At 31.5% G+C, this 16,700-nt stretch overlaps 1 protein-coding gene across 1 annotated transcript; it reads left to right on the forward strand.

Annotated features, from left to right (window-relative positions):
• Positions 1-2,016: 2,016 nt before the first annotated feature.
• On the forward strand, positions 2,017-3,662 carry LOC120087915 (serine/threonine-protein kinase UCNL). The gene has a single exon (XM_039044926.1). The coding sequence runs from the start codon at positions 2,143-2,145 to the stop codon at positions 3,397-3,399; it is 1,257 nt and encodes a 418-aa protein (XP_038900854.1). The 5' UTR covers positions 2,017-2,142; the 3' UTR covers positions 3,400-3,662.
• Positions 3,663-16,700: the final 13,038 nt, after the last annotated feature.

Here is a 16,700-nt window from a genome sequence, read left to right on the forward strand (position 1 = left end):
TATAAATAAAAGTGACTATTTTGTGATCCAGTCTTATGCAAACATCTTTTACATAGGATACACTTACTCGCATGTCTCCACAGTATCGATATACAAAGCGGATCACATCCATAGTGTCCCTAAGATAAAGTGTTCAACCTTATCCATATATTTATAGACCGTTTTGACTATATATTCAAAGCTGATCATCTTTTATATCTCTACATAAAATTTAAGTATCCATGTTATAGCCATGGTTTAGTTTATTGGATTTAGGAATCTATAAATGCAATTTATATGTTCAATGACAATCTTATTGAAACAATCTCGATAACATCCTTATTGTATATAGAAATATGTTTAAAGTTTAAAAATTGGGAGTTTTATGATTGAATATTTGGATGAGATGCATAAAAAAATAGAAGATAGACGTAGGAATTTTTGGTAGGGAAATTTGCAAAGAGAGGATGAGGTGGGAAAGAATGATTGGAGGTGAGGTGAGAGCGGGTTAATGTAAGGGTAATGGAGCAGCAAAAGCTGCTATGTAGGACCCCAATGCCAAAACTTGTTTTCTAACTTCACGGACAGTCCAATATTAGATGTGAAATCTCATCCCATCTACCTATTGTCCTTCGGATCCACAACCATTCTCCCTTTCTTTTCTACACTAATTCCAAAGAAAAAATTTGTGCTCCACCCTTGCTACGTAATTATTTTTTTAAGATTTATTTTTTTTTTTAACGAATATAAAAAAGAATGTATAGGAATTAGGTGCAACCTAACCTAATCATATTAAGTAATATAATAATTTAAATTTCTCCCTAAACTCTCCTAATTTCCCTCCAATTTATTTGTTTTTAATCTAGTATCAATTTCATATGGGTTATGTTATTATACGACATTTAGGGTCTCCTTAATTTTAATTTGTTTGTGTGTGTTCTCTCCTAAAGATTGGGATAGTTTTTTATTTGCGGTCGTGGGTGATTAAGGTCAATCTACTAATTAATGACACAATTTAATTTTGTGTTTAGTGCTACTCACATGTTTTCTTTAATTATTGAGGCCCAAAATAAATGGATCTCATCTCACAATAAAATTAAAAATCTTATTTCATTTTGAATGGCGAATAGGCTGCAAATAATCTGATGAATAATGAAAACCAAGTTCCAGCAAAAAATCCCTCATGCACGTTGGCATTTTCCCTTGGATCATGGGTGTCTCCATGTGAGAATCGTACGACACAGTTTTCCTTTTCTTTTTCTAATTATTTTTATATCATATATATTCATAATTTCACCATTAATACAAATATGTATATATATTCCTCTTTCTTTCCCTTTCCTTTTCCTTTTTGGTTATTTTTTTCCTGGTTTTATGGGCTACACGTGTGCCCCAGCATTTCTTCGATTCTCTTTTAAAAATTGAAAATCTTTTCACTTTAACCAGCTCATTACACTCAACACATCTATACATACGCCTTGCTTGGCTGTGGCTGCCATTTGATCTCTCAGTAATTATATTATATCTAATCTCAATCAATATACTATCTTTTTCATTTCCAATAATATTATCGGTTTATGTTTATGAGCGTACTTGTACCCTGCACTATGATTGCAAATCAAATTTTAAATGTATTTCCCAACTGGCTCTTCTTTTTTTTTACTTTACCCTACGAAGCTGCATCCTCTTCGATTTCCTCAAATTTCTTGGCATTATTATGTTGTCAGTAATGCAAATACTTGATCCATTAATTTTTTATTTTTATTTTTTTTTAAAAAAAAGCTTATATTATTTAGTTATACCTAATATAATTAAGATAAATAGAGTGTATATTTCGTGTAGTAAAATAATAATTCTGTTTAGAACGTCTAACAAAAGTAAATTTTTTTGTTCCTTTTGGTTTCCTTTCATTCACAACGACATTGGTTAAATTGTTGTATACGATCGCTTAATCTGCAAAGAAAAGCAACTTAAAAGTTAGAAGAGAGAAGAGAGTAGTAACTGTGAGAATTAATGGAGAAAGCTCAAAAAGGAGCGTAAAAAAGGCGCAAAATACGGCCTCTATTACCAACAAACCCAAATTCTTTCCTATAAATTCCAAAACAAAACCAACTCTCTTTCTTCAACCTTCATTTCATCTTCTTTCTCCCAAAAGCTTTAGACATGGACGATTCGGCTCCGCCATCCCCACCAGAGCTTCATCTTCACACTCTCAGACCCCTCAAAGTACTCGGAAAAGGAGCCATGGGAACCGTCTTCCTCGTCCACGACCGCCTTTCCGATGACCCTGCTCATTTCCCCTTCGCTCTCAAAGTCGTCGATAAATCCTCTTTCCTCTCCAAACTCGACGCCGAGCGCCGAGCTCGTTGGGAGATTCAGGTTCTTTCTCGCATGTCCTTCCCTAAACCTCATCCCTTTCTTCCCCACATTATCGGTTCCTTCGAATCAGATGAGTTTTTGGGCTGGGCCGTTCCCTACTGTCCCGGCGGCGACCTTAATGTCTTGCGTTACCGTCAATTAGATCGGGTTTTCTCGCCGGCAGTCATTCGGTTTTATTTGGCTGAGATCGTCTGTGCGCTCGACCATCTTCATGGCATGGGCATCGTCTACCGAGATTTGAAGCCGGAGAATGTGCTGATTCAACAATCGGGTCACGTCACTCTCACGGATTTTGATTTGTCGCGTAGTTTGACACGCAGGACAGTAAAAGACGTCGTCTCTCTTGAAAATTCCGGCCACGAGAAGCCGCCGATTTCCGTCCGCCAAAAACACAGGCGGAATTTGACGCGATGGATCATGGCGACTTCCAATGTTAAAAACGGATTAAAAAAGACTAAATCGGCTCGGGTTAGTCCTGTGAATCGCCGGAAGCCGAGTTTCACCAATGGCGAGCGGTCGAATTCGTTTGTCGGAACGGAAGAGTACGTCTCGCCGGAGGTTGTTCGAGGCGACGGTCATGAATTCGCCGTCGACTGGTGGGCTCTGGGGATTCTCACGTACGAGATGCTTTATGGGACGACGCCGTTTAAGGGGAAGAACAGGAAAGAGACGTTTCGAAACGTTCTGGTCAAAGCTCCGGAGTTGATTGGAAAGCGTTCGGATTTAACGGATTTGATCGAACGGTTGCTGGTAAAGGACCCCACCAAGCGGTTGGGGTACGTACGGGGCGCGTGCGAGATCAAAGAGCATCCGTTTTTTAACGGCGTTAAGTGGGACCTATTAACGGAAGTCACACGACCGCCATTTTTACCTCCTCGTGAAGAAACGGAATGGACGGAGAATTTAACGCTCGGTTGTGTGAGTATAACGGAATACTTTCACAGACAGAGATCGCCACCTTCGTATCCACCGTCGCCGTCGTCAACAACTCCATCGACCTCCTTCAGTTGGCACAATAATGTGTCTTTGACGGAGTTCTAACCCACGTGCGGGATTGCACGTGTAAGAATTCGATATTATTTGGCCTCGTTGTGTAATTTTAATGTACATAAATGGAATAACCCGCCAGTAGGTAATGTGAGAAACGGTGTTAGTGAAAATTGACAAAATTTAATGCGTTGTTAAGGTAATATAATAATAGGCAGAATTAGTACTGTAAAGTCGGGATTAATTGGTAACAAAATCAAGAAATGCCTTTGTAATTGAATGAAATATCACGCGCCGGGGAGGCGCGTGTTTCCCCCTCCGAATTTTAATTTCCTCATTTTTATAGTTTATGCCTTTCCTTCCCTATGAAAGGGGAGAGGGAATCAAATTCCTTGGCGTTTCTTTTAATTCATCCAAGCAAGAATTGTTCTTGTTTTCTTCAATATTAATTTCGTAATAAAAAAATCTTTTTTTTTTTTTTTTCAAAATTATACTTTTGTTCTAAAAAAATAAATGAGCATTCATGAATGGGAGGTTGGTAGTGAAAGGTAAAGTTGGGAATGGTACGTACTACTACGATTCACGTGCTTTGCTGATAGAGTTGGTGATTCTCATATAAATAAATTGGAAAATTTTTTAAAATTAGAAAAATAATAATGATTCTGGGGTATCATTTTATAGAAATTGATGTTTTTGTTTGTATTACTATTATTTTAACTGCGAACAATAAGGTAGAAAACAAAAACGAAATGAATTATCGTAATTATTAAAAAAAAAAAAATTAGAGCGGCTATGAAAAGGTTAAAAGGGGGATAGGGATATGAGTAGGAGTGTAAATTGGGCGGCCACATTAATTTAAGGTTTTCCTTGTATAGAAAATGGAGCTTATCCTATCATTACTAGACAAATTTTTCTTAAATTGCGGGGTTTATTTATTTATTTCTTTCTTTTCAAATGAATGGTATATAATCTCTAAATCTGATATATATAGCTTTCTTATCCTACATATATATAGATATTTGTTTGGTTCTGTAGGCAATTATTAATTCCAACTTCCTGAAAAACCTGAAATATTATAAAGGTAGTTTATAAAAAATAGTTCGATAATAATGTTTACACGACTAAAAAGTGTGCTGCTTTCTTAAATATGGAAAATGAACTTATTAAAAAAAAAAGGTCTAATATAACATCATTGATTTTTGTTGGTTGTTGGGCATTGTTGTAATTTGATGTGAGAGAATCACGTGAAGTAGATTGATATACAAAAAGTTGTTAAACACAGTTTATAAATGAGGGAAAACATTGTCTTCTTTTGTAAATGTGGAATAGACCCCTTAAAGTTGAAAAATATAAAAGCTTCTTTTTAGACTAGTAGGGGATTATTATTAATTTCTTTTTTTTTTTTTTTTTTTGGCAGATTTGATAATGTATGTTTCCTGCCTTATCTTTTATTAGAAAAATTTAAGAAAAAATAGAAGAATAATTTATTTATTGATTGATTGATTATTATGTTAGTTTTTTTTTTTAAAAAAAAAGGTAGTTNATAGGGAAATTTGATTAGACTGATGAAACGAAGGGGAATGTAAAAGGTAGAGAAGAAAAAAGAATAGATAGAAATTAAGTATTCTATGTGTCGGGTAAACTGAAGGTAGTGTGGGAGAGCTAATTAATGAAGTGAAGGCCCACACAACAGTGGCGGTATTGAACTAAAAGCATAGCGTAGTTTATTTAGTCTGTCATTGGGAGGATGGAGCCCCTAATGTGAGGGACCCCATGCGATGGGCTCCATAAAAGAAAAAAAAAAATGGATGAATTTTAAGGGCAGCCCCTCCCTTCCCTTTTAAGGCCAAATACCAAAAGGGTAGGCTCTATCTTGGTTCATTTGTTTCCATCTTACAAAGCTTTAGGGCCATAGTCTCTGTTTCCAATAATTCAGCCCTTCCCCAAATTGTCTCTACCTTCAATATCTTCCGGACAGATTCATCCTCTACTCTACTGCCCTTTTCCAACATTATTCTACATCAATCACTTTTGTTGATCACCACTAAAATAGATCGAGATTAAATTTTTAATTTAATAAAAAAATTTGTCCCAAAAAAAAAAAAACTTAGCATCGTGCGGTATTTAGCTATCGGCACTTCGACACTCAAATTAGAAAGGAGTTGAGATGAATATCGATAATAGTAGTAGTATGGAGTGTTCTCAATGTGCATTTTGACGTGTGATTTCGATGGCTATATAGAATTCGTATTATATAACAAACATCTAATCTCATAACAAAACCTCCATGAAATCATCGAGTCGTTAAATTTCGGGCAATTATAACTCCACCACCAAAAACAATTGTCAATACTTGCTCGGTTTAGCTCTTTCGGGGATTTCCCACTATGTCTTCGTACCGCTACTATTAGATTTTCACTAGGCTTTCTTTAGGTTATCTGAGTTCACTCTAAGTTTCCCATAAGTCCTTTGAGCTCCTTAAGGTATTTCGTGGGTTTTTTTAGTTCCTTCATGAATCATCTAAGTTATCTATATTCATAGACCTCCTTATCTCTCTAGATTCTTGTTAACGGCCTATCTCGATAACTCCATCGATAGCAAATCCTTTTCTTTTCTTTTCTTTATTATTAGTAGACAAATAACTCTTTGTTTCCAATTATATACATTTCTCATTTTTAACCTATTGTATGCGGTTATATTATTGCTTAGCATACACTGTTGTAGAGTGAGTTTGACATTTCTTTTATAAGAATTAAGGTAAATTTGCTTGGTTAACAAAATGTAGACTTGAAAGTGATGTCCAAACTGAAACGAAGGGTTGATGTCCATGTACTTCTTCAAATTTATTAACGAAATGTAGCATTGAATTGTACATCAAATTAATGCAAAAAAAATTTCTTTTCTAAAACCAATATGCAAGTAAGTTTGGTACCCATTTAACTTCGTTTTGGTAACTATTTCGTTTTTTATTTTTTATTTTTGAAGATTAAATTTATTTCCTTTTCATTTCTTATCATGATTTGCATTTTTTTTTAAGTATACGAGCTGTATTCTTAGCTAAATTTCAAAAACAAAAGCAATTTTTGAAAACTATTTTTTTTTGTTAACCATTGATAAAAAATAGATAATAAAGTGAGAAATTTTAAGGTGGAAGGAACATTTATAAGCTTAATTTTAAAAAATAAGAAACTAAAATCCAAATTATTACCAAACGAGGCTTTCATTTTTCATTTTTAAAATTAAGCTTATTTCTTCCCTGTTTCATACTATGATTTGCATCCTTTCTAAGTACAAGAGCCGAATTATTAGCCAAATTCAAAAAACAAAACATAAGGTTTCTAAAAGCTATTTTTTTTAGTTTTCAAAATTTTGGTTTGAATTTTTACATAATTGGTAAAAAAATAGATAATAAAGAAAGAAATTTAGAGGTGGAGTAGTGTCTATAAGCTTGATTAAAAAAAAAAAAAACAGAATAGTTACCAAATAGATATTTCGATGTTAACACAATGGCCTAATATGTTCAAGGTCACAATTGTACTAAAAAATGTTCAATTAAATATTAACTATACCATCATGAACTGGCGTAGTAGTAAATAAAAGGCATGACCTTGATAAAGAGTAAAGACATAACAGATATTTGGTTCAATTTATGGTGGCCACCTACCTGAAATTTAATATCCAGCGAATATATTTTAAAAGATTTGGAGTTTGTAGTCCAATGGTTAGAATAATTGCCTTCTAAGCAATAGATCCAGGTTATATATTTTATATTTTATATTTTGACGTAAAAACAATGGCAAGGTTTTTAGTGTTTTTTTTTTTTTTTTTATAAATATATAACAAATGTGAGATATAAAGATTTAAATCGACTTCAAATAAATGAATATATGCAGCAATTAGCTCAAGCTATATATTTATAGTAGCAATTAAGTTATCTTTATATTTTTACCATCGATAAGAGGGGAAAATTGAACTTTTGATAAATATAAGAGTATAAAAACTATATCAATTGAGTTATGTTCATTTTAACGTGACAATATTAGATAAAATTAATAATCAAATTAATCCTTTTTGTTTCATATATATACAAATTACGTAAAGTTGACTTCAATGAATTTGACTTCACATTACTACCAATTATGACCTTGAACAAGGCAGTTTAAGAGTTAACTTGTTTTTTCAAAAAGAAAATTAAGTAAAGTTAAAACTTTATTTACCAAATCAGGACAACATTGCATTTTATATATATATATATAAATAAAGGGATGAAGGATGTGTATCGTAAGTTATGTGTTGCTTTTTGGTTTGGAAACAATATCCCAACATCATGATGAGAAGAAGTGGCATTAATGGAGGGGAAGCCTACTAGCCCAGTGTGTAACTTTCCGACCCACCATTCTTTTTATAAAGATTCAACTAACCATTTTGTTTTTTATTTTTATTTTTAAAAATTAAATCTATATTATCTATATTTTTTTTATCATAATTTACATTTTTTTTAACCATTTGAATTCTTAGTCAAATTTCAAAAACAAAAACAATTTTTTGAAAGCTATTTTTCCCTAAAAAATTAGCTTGGTTTTTTAAATTATTGATCGAAAGGTAGATGACAAAGGAAGAAATCCTGAGGTGGAAGTCCGTAGACTTAATTTTCAAAAACAAAAACAAATGACAAAATGGTTACCAAACGAGATCATATATATATTTTTTTTAAGTTTTTTATCTAATTTTTATTTGATCCTTAATCTTCAAAATGTTACAATTTTAGTTTTTAAAATTTTGAGTTTAATTTCAATCTAGTCTCTAAATTTTAAAATATTATAATTTTACCATTTAAATTTAAGTTTTGTTTCAATTTGGTCCAAAAGATTCAAGATTTACACTTTTAACCGCAGCTTTCGCTAAATATTTGCTTCCAGTCTTTAGTATTAACGTCTATTAATTAATTTAAAAGAATCCGTGGATTATAATCCATTAAGTTTTCATGATTTTTTCATCAATATTAATATTAATTTTAATGTTTTACTTCATAATCATTTTTAGTTAATTAATAGATATTAACATCAAAGACCAAAGTGAGTATTTAGTAAAAAAATTGACGTTAAAAGTGTAAAATCTTAAAACGTAGGTATCAAATTAAAACAAAACTCAAATCTCAAAGATAAAATTGTAACATTTTGAAATATAAGAACTAAATTGAAATAAAAATATAATATTTGAAATCTATGAATCAAATGAAAAATAAACCCAAAATTTAGAGGTGGAGAGACATTTTCCTTTTTTAGAAAAAAAGATAACTCTTAATCGTATAATAAATATTATTAAAGCAAACAAAATTTCTTACATAATTTATAAACGTCACAATATTAAGTCGATAGGTAATAAAAACAATGAAACTTATTCTGATGGGTTTTTTAATGGTAATTATTATTGGTTAAATTGTTAAAAGTTGGAGAGTACTAAAAATCAAATTAGGATCTATTGTTATTTTCAAGCTTAGGGACCAAATATTCTTTCTAAATTTTTAAAAGTGATGTGTTTGTTCTATTTCAATTAATGTTTATCCGAGGATGATAGTTTAGAGATTTTATATATTATTTGTTCATAACTTATGAAAAGATAAAATGTGTTCAATGATTTAGAAAAATGAAAGAAGCTAAAATGATAAAAGAAATTAAACTGAAATGAACATACTATAGACTCACTACTAAAAAATATTTTAATAACATTTTACACTAACCAAAGTATACTTAATTTAGTGGTATTGACGCGTATTCTGATTTGAGGGGTCGGGAGTTCAACCCTCGACCTCTTCGAATCGCAATTGTTGTACTAAAAAAATTTCTTACGCTATAAATAATGAAATATCCAGTAAAAATTAATATAAACCCCTAAACTCGTTTGCATGCATTTACAAAATTTAAAATGTGAAAAAAAAACTAGAAGTATCAAAACAATCGCTCACTTTGAGAAATTTCTTGAACCTTAAAAGCAAAATCTTTTCTTCACTCTCTTCAATATGTGAGGATCATTAGGAAATCACTATATATGTTTTTATATAAATTGAAAAGTTAAAAAATTAAAAAAGAGGACATGCGTTATGCAAAAGAGGGAGAGAGGCGATAACTGCCTATCGAAGATAAAAGAGATACTTGAAATAGAGAAATTGTTATAGAAGGAAATGAAATATTGGGAACGATGTCGTTACTAATAAAATAAAAAAAAATACATACAAAAAAAGAAAGAAAGAAAGAAAGAAAGAAAGAAAGAAATGGAGAGGAGATATCTAATGAAAAATGTGATGTTGAAATTAGCTATTTACAAATAAAATTTAGATCTCAAATCATAATTTGATTTTTTTTTTTTAATTCTCTTATTTGATATGAAGTATAGATTACTAGAGATAGAATTTGATTTTTTAAAGAAAATATCCTAAATAAGAGATTAGAAGATAAAATGTGATTTATTTTTTTAATACCTTTATTTAACACGAAGTAGATATTAGAGATAAAATCTGATTTAAAAAATATTTTCATGAATAAGAGATTAGAAAATAAAATATAATTTTTTAAAGAAAATTTTACCCTTTTTTTAAAGAGAAATATAGATTATTAAAGATAAAATGTGATTTTTTTTAAAAAAATATTTTTCATGAATCCAAGATTAGATAATAAAATTTGAATTTTTATTTTCTTTTCTATTTATTAATATAAAATATATATTAGAGATAAATCATGATCTTTTTATTGATTTAAATGTGAAATTAAGATATTCCAATAACCGTAGCCTATTTTAGATACTATGTATATATATCTATATATCTAGATATATATATTTGTGAACACAACAAAAAATAAACTATGATGTATGTGATTTATATATACATTTTTTCAATATATTACTAATATATATTTAATATATACATGAGATATCGATGAGAAAATGATCATTTTTCAAATAGGCATATGAGAAAAAAAAACCTCATAAAATAAAAGTTAATATTGATTTAAAATACTATACATTAAATGAATATCAATCAAAATTAATAAATAACGAAAACAAAGCTACGGAGGTTAATAAGAAAAGAATTAAATATTTTAAAATTTTAAAATAATGGTAAAATATTAAATTGGTTTAAAACAAAAGATAAAAGCTCTGAATAAAATAATTTAAAATGAAATATATGGTGTAAAAAAGAAGAATCTAAAATAAAGTTGAATTTGAGTTTTGAAAAGCCTATCATCTGTGTTGGACTTGAAGAACTCATAAGCCCATGAGTCTTTCTCTTGGAAATGCACCTGACCGGCTGACCCCTATTTTCTTTCTAATTCCTTACTTCTTCTTTTATCTCGTTCGTGAGCCCAGCCACATCTCTCCTACTTTTTGTCTTTCTCTTCCAATTACTGCACGCTGCCGCTCCGATCCGGCTTCCTTCGACACCACCGTCGTCAATGGAAAAGACTCGCGGAATTTTGCATTGTCTGTTACCCCAACGCTGTGTCAAACCACCATCCAGCTAGGTTTCGATGCCGCTGCTACAGTAGCTGCAGCCGCCCCCTCCGAACCACTGCCAACCGCCCCGCCTCTCCTCCATCTGTGAGTTCTTCAAACTTTTGTTTTGTCTTTTTTTTTTTTATTACTTTTATTTAACTTATGGTAGGTATTAAAGATAAATTGTGATTTTAAAAAAAGATTTTCATAAGAGATTAGAGGATAAAATATGATTTTTTTTAAAAGAAAATTTTTTGCCTATATTTAAAGAGTGGTAGAGATTATTAAAGATAAAATGTAGTTTTTTTTTTCGTGAATGATTAGAGAATAAAATTTGATTTATATTTTTCCCCTTTATTTAATATGAAATAGATATTAGAGATACGATGTGATCGTTTTAATGATTTAAATATGAAATTATGTAAGACATTTCAATGACCATCAACTAGAGGCAAAAGGGGAAATCAAATGTTTCTCCCCATACTCCTTTTATATAGTGAGTGTGTGTGTATATATATATATATATTTGTAAACACACCAAAAAGTAAACTATGGTATATGCAATTTATATATACATTTTTTTCAGTATACTACTAATATATATTTAACATATACCTGAGATCTCGACAAAAAATGATCATTTTTCAACTAGGAATATGGAAAAAAAATAAACAAAATCTCATAAAATAAAAGAAAATATTAATTTAAAATACTACACATTAAATGAATATCAACCAAAATTAATAAATAACAAAAACAAAGTTCAAATTTGAAAATAATATTAATAAGAAAAGAATTAAATATTTTAGAACTTGAAAATAATGGTAAAAGTATTAAATTGGCTTAAAATAAAAGTTAAAAGCTCTTAACAAAATAATTTAAAATGAAATATACGGTGTAAAAATGATTTTAAAGAATAAAAAATAAAGTTGAATTTGAGTTTTGAAAAGGCTGTCATATGTGCGAACTCAAAAGCCCAATGAGTCTTTCTCTTGGAAATGCACTCGAGGAAGAATTTCACAAAATGACCCAAAACCCAAAACCTTTTCTACCAATGATCTCTTCCTAAAAATTTTTCTACCAATGACCTCTTCCTAAGAACTTTTCTATCACTGACCTTTTTTCCATGCGAAATTTTAAAATTATCCCCAGTTTTCTTCACCCTTCAGACCGCACCACATTTCTTCTTCCTTCAACGATTTCTTCAGCCCTTCATTTAATGTGCATTCAATACATCACCAACATTCCACCAAAACATTTATTCCCAACTAATATTCTGAAGAGAATGGAACGTCACTCTTATTATTCACTTTTTGTCGTCGAACTCCCCACGAAATTCTCTCATTGTTCTCTCGTAGTTTTCTCTTAGAGTTTCAGTCCAACATCTTCAGATTCTCTCGTAACTCTCATCGTTGGATTCAGTCCACATTTCTTCTTCCTTCAACGGTTTCTTCAGCCTTTCATTCAATGTACGATTTCTTCTCCCAGATCGCTTTCATAATAAGTATCGTTTAGCATAAATTATTGGACGATCGTTTATACATTACTATATGATTGTTTATACATTCATATGCGGTCGTTTATACATCACTATGTGATCATTTATACATTACTATGTAATCGTTTACTATGCGATCGTGTATAAATTACTACACGATTGTTCATAAATTACAATATGATCGTATAGTAAATTATAAACGATCATGTAGTAGTTTATACACGATCGTATAGTAAATTATAAACGATCGTGTAGTAATTTATACACGATCGTTTAGTAAATTATAAACGATCGTGTAGTAATATATACACGATCGTTAATACATCACTATGTGATTGTTTATATATTACTATGCAATCGTTTCCTACACGATCGTGTAGTAATTTATACACGATCGCATAGTAAATTATAAATAATTGTGTACTAATTTATACAATACAATCGTTTATACATTACTATGCGATCGTTTAGTATTATATATACAATTGTTAATACATCACTATGCGATCGTTTATACATTACTATGCCATTATTTACTACACGATCGTCTAGTAATTCATACACAATCACATAGTAGTTTATACACGATCGCATGGTAATTTATACACGATCGTTCACTTATCCATAATTTGTTTATCCCATTGTAGATCAATGGCACTACTTCGCATCTTTGTACAATTTGGTGGGGATTAGGATGAGTCCAGAAGAAACTATGTTGATGGTCATATGAAAGGTTTGAAAGTCAAAAATGATATAACAGTCGGTGAATTAGTGAGTATGATGCACCAACGACTGAATATCGATCAGGATATGTTTGATATACACATCAAATGTTGCTAGAATCTATTGGTCCCAGCTCCCCCAATTGACATAGTCGACGATACTTTAAGTACGTCTTCATGGCATTTGGTCCTTGTATTAGGGGTTTTCTAAACTGCATCCGACCAGTAATCATTATTGATGGGACCCATTTGCATGAGAAATATAAAGGTATGTTGTTAATAACAACATGTATCGATGGAAATAACGACATATATCCTATCGCCTTCAGTATTGTAGATGGTGAGAATGATGTATCATGGACTTGGTTCATGACTCATTTGAAGGCTTCGATAGGAGATGTTCCCAATCTAGTGATTATATCAGATTATCACATCTCAATTGAAAAAGTTGTTGCAAAGATATTTCTTGATGCATTTCATGCCCTGTGTACATACCATATTCGGAACAATTTGGTGGACAAATTCAAGAATAAGGACATAATCCCACACTTCTACCTAGCGGCGAAATCATATAGAATGTCTGACTTTCAGATATATTGGGCTAAGCTCCATCAATATCCTAGTGTGACAGCCTATCTTGAGGAGATTGGATTACAATGGTGGGCAAGGGTTTGCCAAGTCCATTGTAGGTATGACAAGATGACGACAAATATAGTAGCATGTCTCAATGGAGTGTTGAAAGATGCCCGAGGACTACCAATCACAAAGCTATTAGAGCATATCCGCGAGTGGCTACAAGGTTATTTCTATATCCAACGTACACATGCAATGATATGCATAAACATTGTAACTGATTACGCAATGAGTATTCTTAAGGAATCAGAAATGATATCTATAACATATCATGTTTCTCCAGTGGATATGCATATAATTAATGTGGACGATGGATATTTAGGGGGTTGGTTGATATTCGTTCATGGACATGTACATTTATGGAGTTTAATTGCCTTGAGATCCCATACTTCGATGCAATATCTGCAACGACCCTGAGAAACATTAATATTCAAACATTATGTGCAGAATGATTTACAATTGAATGTGTGCTTGCTGCTTACGCCAAACCAATCTTCCCAGTCGGACACAATCAAGAATGGGTTGGAGATGTTAGAGATTTTGAACCAATTCTATCACCGCAAAAGGTATAAGTGTAGGTCGACGTCAAACCGTCAGGATACCTTCAATTGGAGAGGAGCCACAACAAATACATAGGTGTACATGATGTAATCAGAGAGGACATAACAAGAAAACATGGAGACAAACATTGATAACACCTAGTACTGACTCATCTAGACTAAATAATATGTAATTTTTGCTTCGTTTTTTTTTATACAACACAAATTATACTATACAATATGTAATTTTAGCACCAATTATATTGTACAAATTTATACTATATAATATGTAATTTTAGCACCAATTATATCGTATAAATTTATACTATATAATATGTAATTTTAGCACCAATTATATTGTACAAATTTATACTATACAATATGTAATTTTAGTACCAATTATACTGTACAATATGTAATTTTAGCACAAATTTATCTAAACGATCGCTTAGTCATTTATTTTCTTAGTTAAATGTATAATACCAATTGTATTCTACAAATTTAGCACAAATTTATCTAAACGATTGCATAACAAAACCTAAACGATCGCATAACAAACCCTAAACAATCTAATAGATATCTAAACGATCGCGTAATAAATATCTCAATGATCATATAACAAAAACTAAATGATCGCGTAACAGTTAGTCAAACAATTGCATAATGGATGTCTAAATAATTGTGTAACAGTTAGTTAAACGATCGCTTAGTATTCTCTAAACGATCGCATTACAAAACCTAAATGATCGTTTAACAAAAACTATACGATCCCAAAACAGATATCTAAACGATCGCATAATAGATATCTCAACGATCGTATAACAAAAATTAAATGACCATGTAACAGTTAGCCAAACGATCGCACAATGGATATCTAAGCGATCGCATAACATTTAGCTAAACGATCGCTTAGTATTATCTATACGATCGCTTAGTAATCTCTATCTGATCGCTTAGTAATATCTAAATGCTCGCTTAAAGTATTCATAGAGACGCATGTTTACCAAACGGCCTGAAGGCTTTTTAAAAATTGGAGGTAGTTTTGGAATTTCGCATAGGAAAAAGGTCAATGGTAGAAAATTTTTTAGGATGAGGTCATTGGTAGAGAAGTTTTTGGGTTTCGAGTCATTTTGTGAAATTTTCCACCCGACAGGCTAACCCTTATTTTCTTTCTAATTCCTTACTCTTTCTTTTATCTTGTTCGTGAGTCGAGTCACATCTCTCCTGATTCTCGCGTTTCTCTTCTAGCTACCGTACTCTGTCACTTCAATCTATCTTCCTTCGACATCACCATCATCCAGAAGAAAACTCGCAGTGATTTTGCACGATCTGCTACCCGAACGCTGTGTCAACCACTATCCAGCTAGGTCTCGATACTACTACTACAACAGTCACAGTCGCCCCCTTCAAACAACTGCTAACCACCCTACCTCTCCTCCATTTGTGAGTTCTTCGAACCTTTGTCTAGAATATATTTGTTGGATCGACACCAGCGCGCAACAGAAGAAATCAGGATCAATAAGCATTCAAATTCATTAATTTTGGTTTAAAAGAACATACCTTGGCCGAACCAACGAAATCTCCATTTTTCAACTGTAAAATCTTCTAAATCCTAGTGTAGACCACCACAAGATCTTCTCTACTATCCTCTTGGTGCTCTAGATTGAGTTGTGAGACTCAAAATAAGTTGGAATCAAAGGGAATATGGAGAAAGCTCACTGAATCAACCCATTGAAGAACACCTTCTTCATATGAATTTTTCAGCAAAAATTCAATCGATTCCTCATCCTTCCTTCACTCCGATCTCTTCAGTATACTGCAGACTATCATGCAAAGAGATATGTTGTATGCAACTCATGCTTGGAGTAAACTAAAGAAGAGGTGGCGGGTTCCTTGTAAGCTAATTGAAGATGAACTTTGAAAAATCTCATTTTCAATTTTGTGTAATTTTTCAATTTCCAAAATTTATTTTGATTTATTTCTAAAATCAAAATTTATTAATCTTACAAATTAATTTCATAAATTAATTTTCCAATAAAATTAATAAATAATTATTTAAACAAATTAAATAATTCTAATTAATTTAATATCCAATATTAAATTAATTTTTACACAAATTCATCTTCATATATTTAAATCATATTTAAATATATTTTCTCCAATTTCGTTTGATTTTAATTTAAACGTTTCAAATGAACTTATCACACTACTCTAGAGCTAATCCATTTCCGAGCTAGTAGGGGAACCTCATGGACCTACAGATCATGGGCTCCAACGATTCGAGATTAATCGGCTAAACTCATTAGACCGATCTAACCCCCATTCGTTAACTAATGGGTCACTCCATTAAAGCCCATAATTGAACTCCCCTCACTTTAGATATATTATGTCCACTCGATATAACCATGATTAGTATGTTAACCCTTCACAGGTTGTTCGTAATAATGGCTCGGTCAAATCTGTTTTACCCCC

This window comes from Benincasa hispida, chromosome 10, assembly GCF_009727055.1.
Source record: "Benincasa hispida cultivar B227 chromosome 10, ASM972705v1, whole genome shotgun sequence".
NCBI lineage: Eukaryota > Viridiplantae > Streptophyta > Magnoliopsida > Cucurbitales > Cucurbitaceae > Benincasa > Benincasa hispida.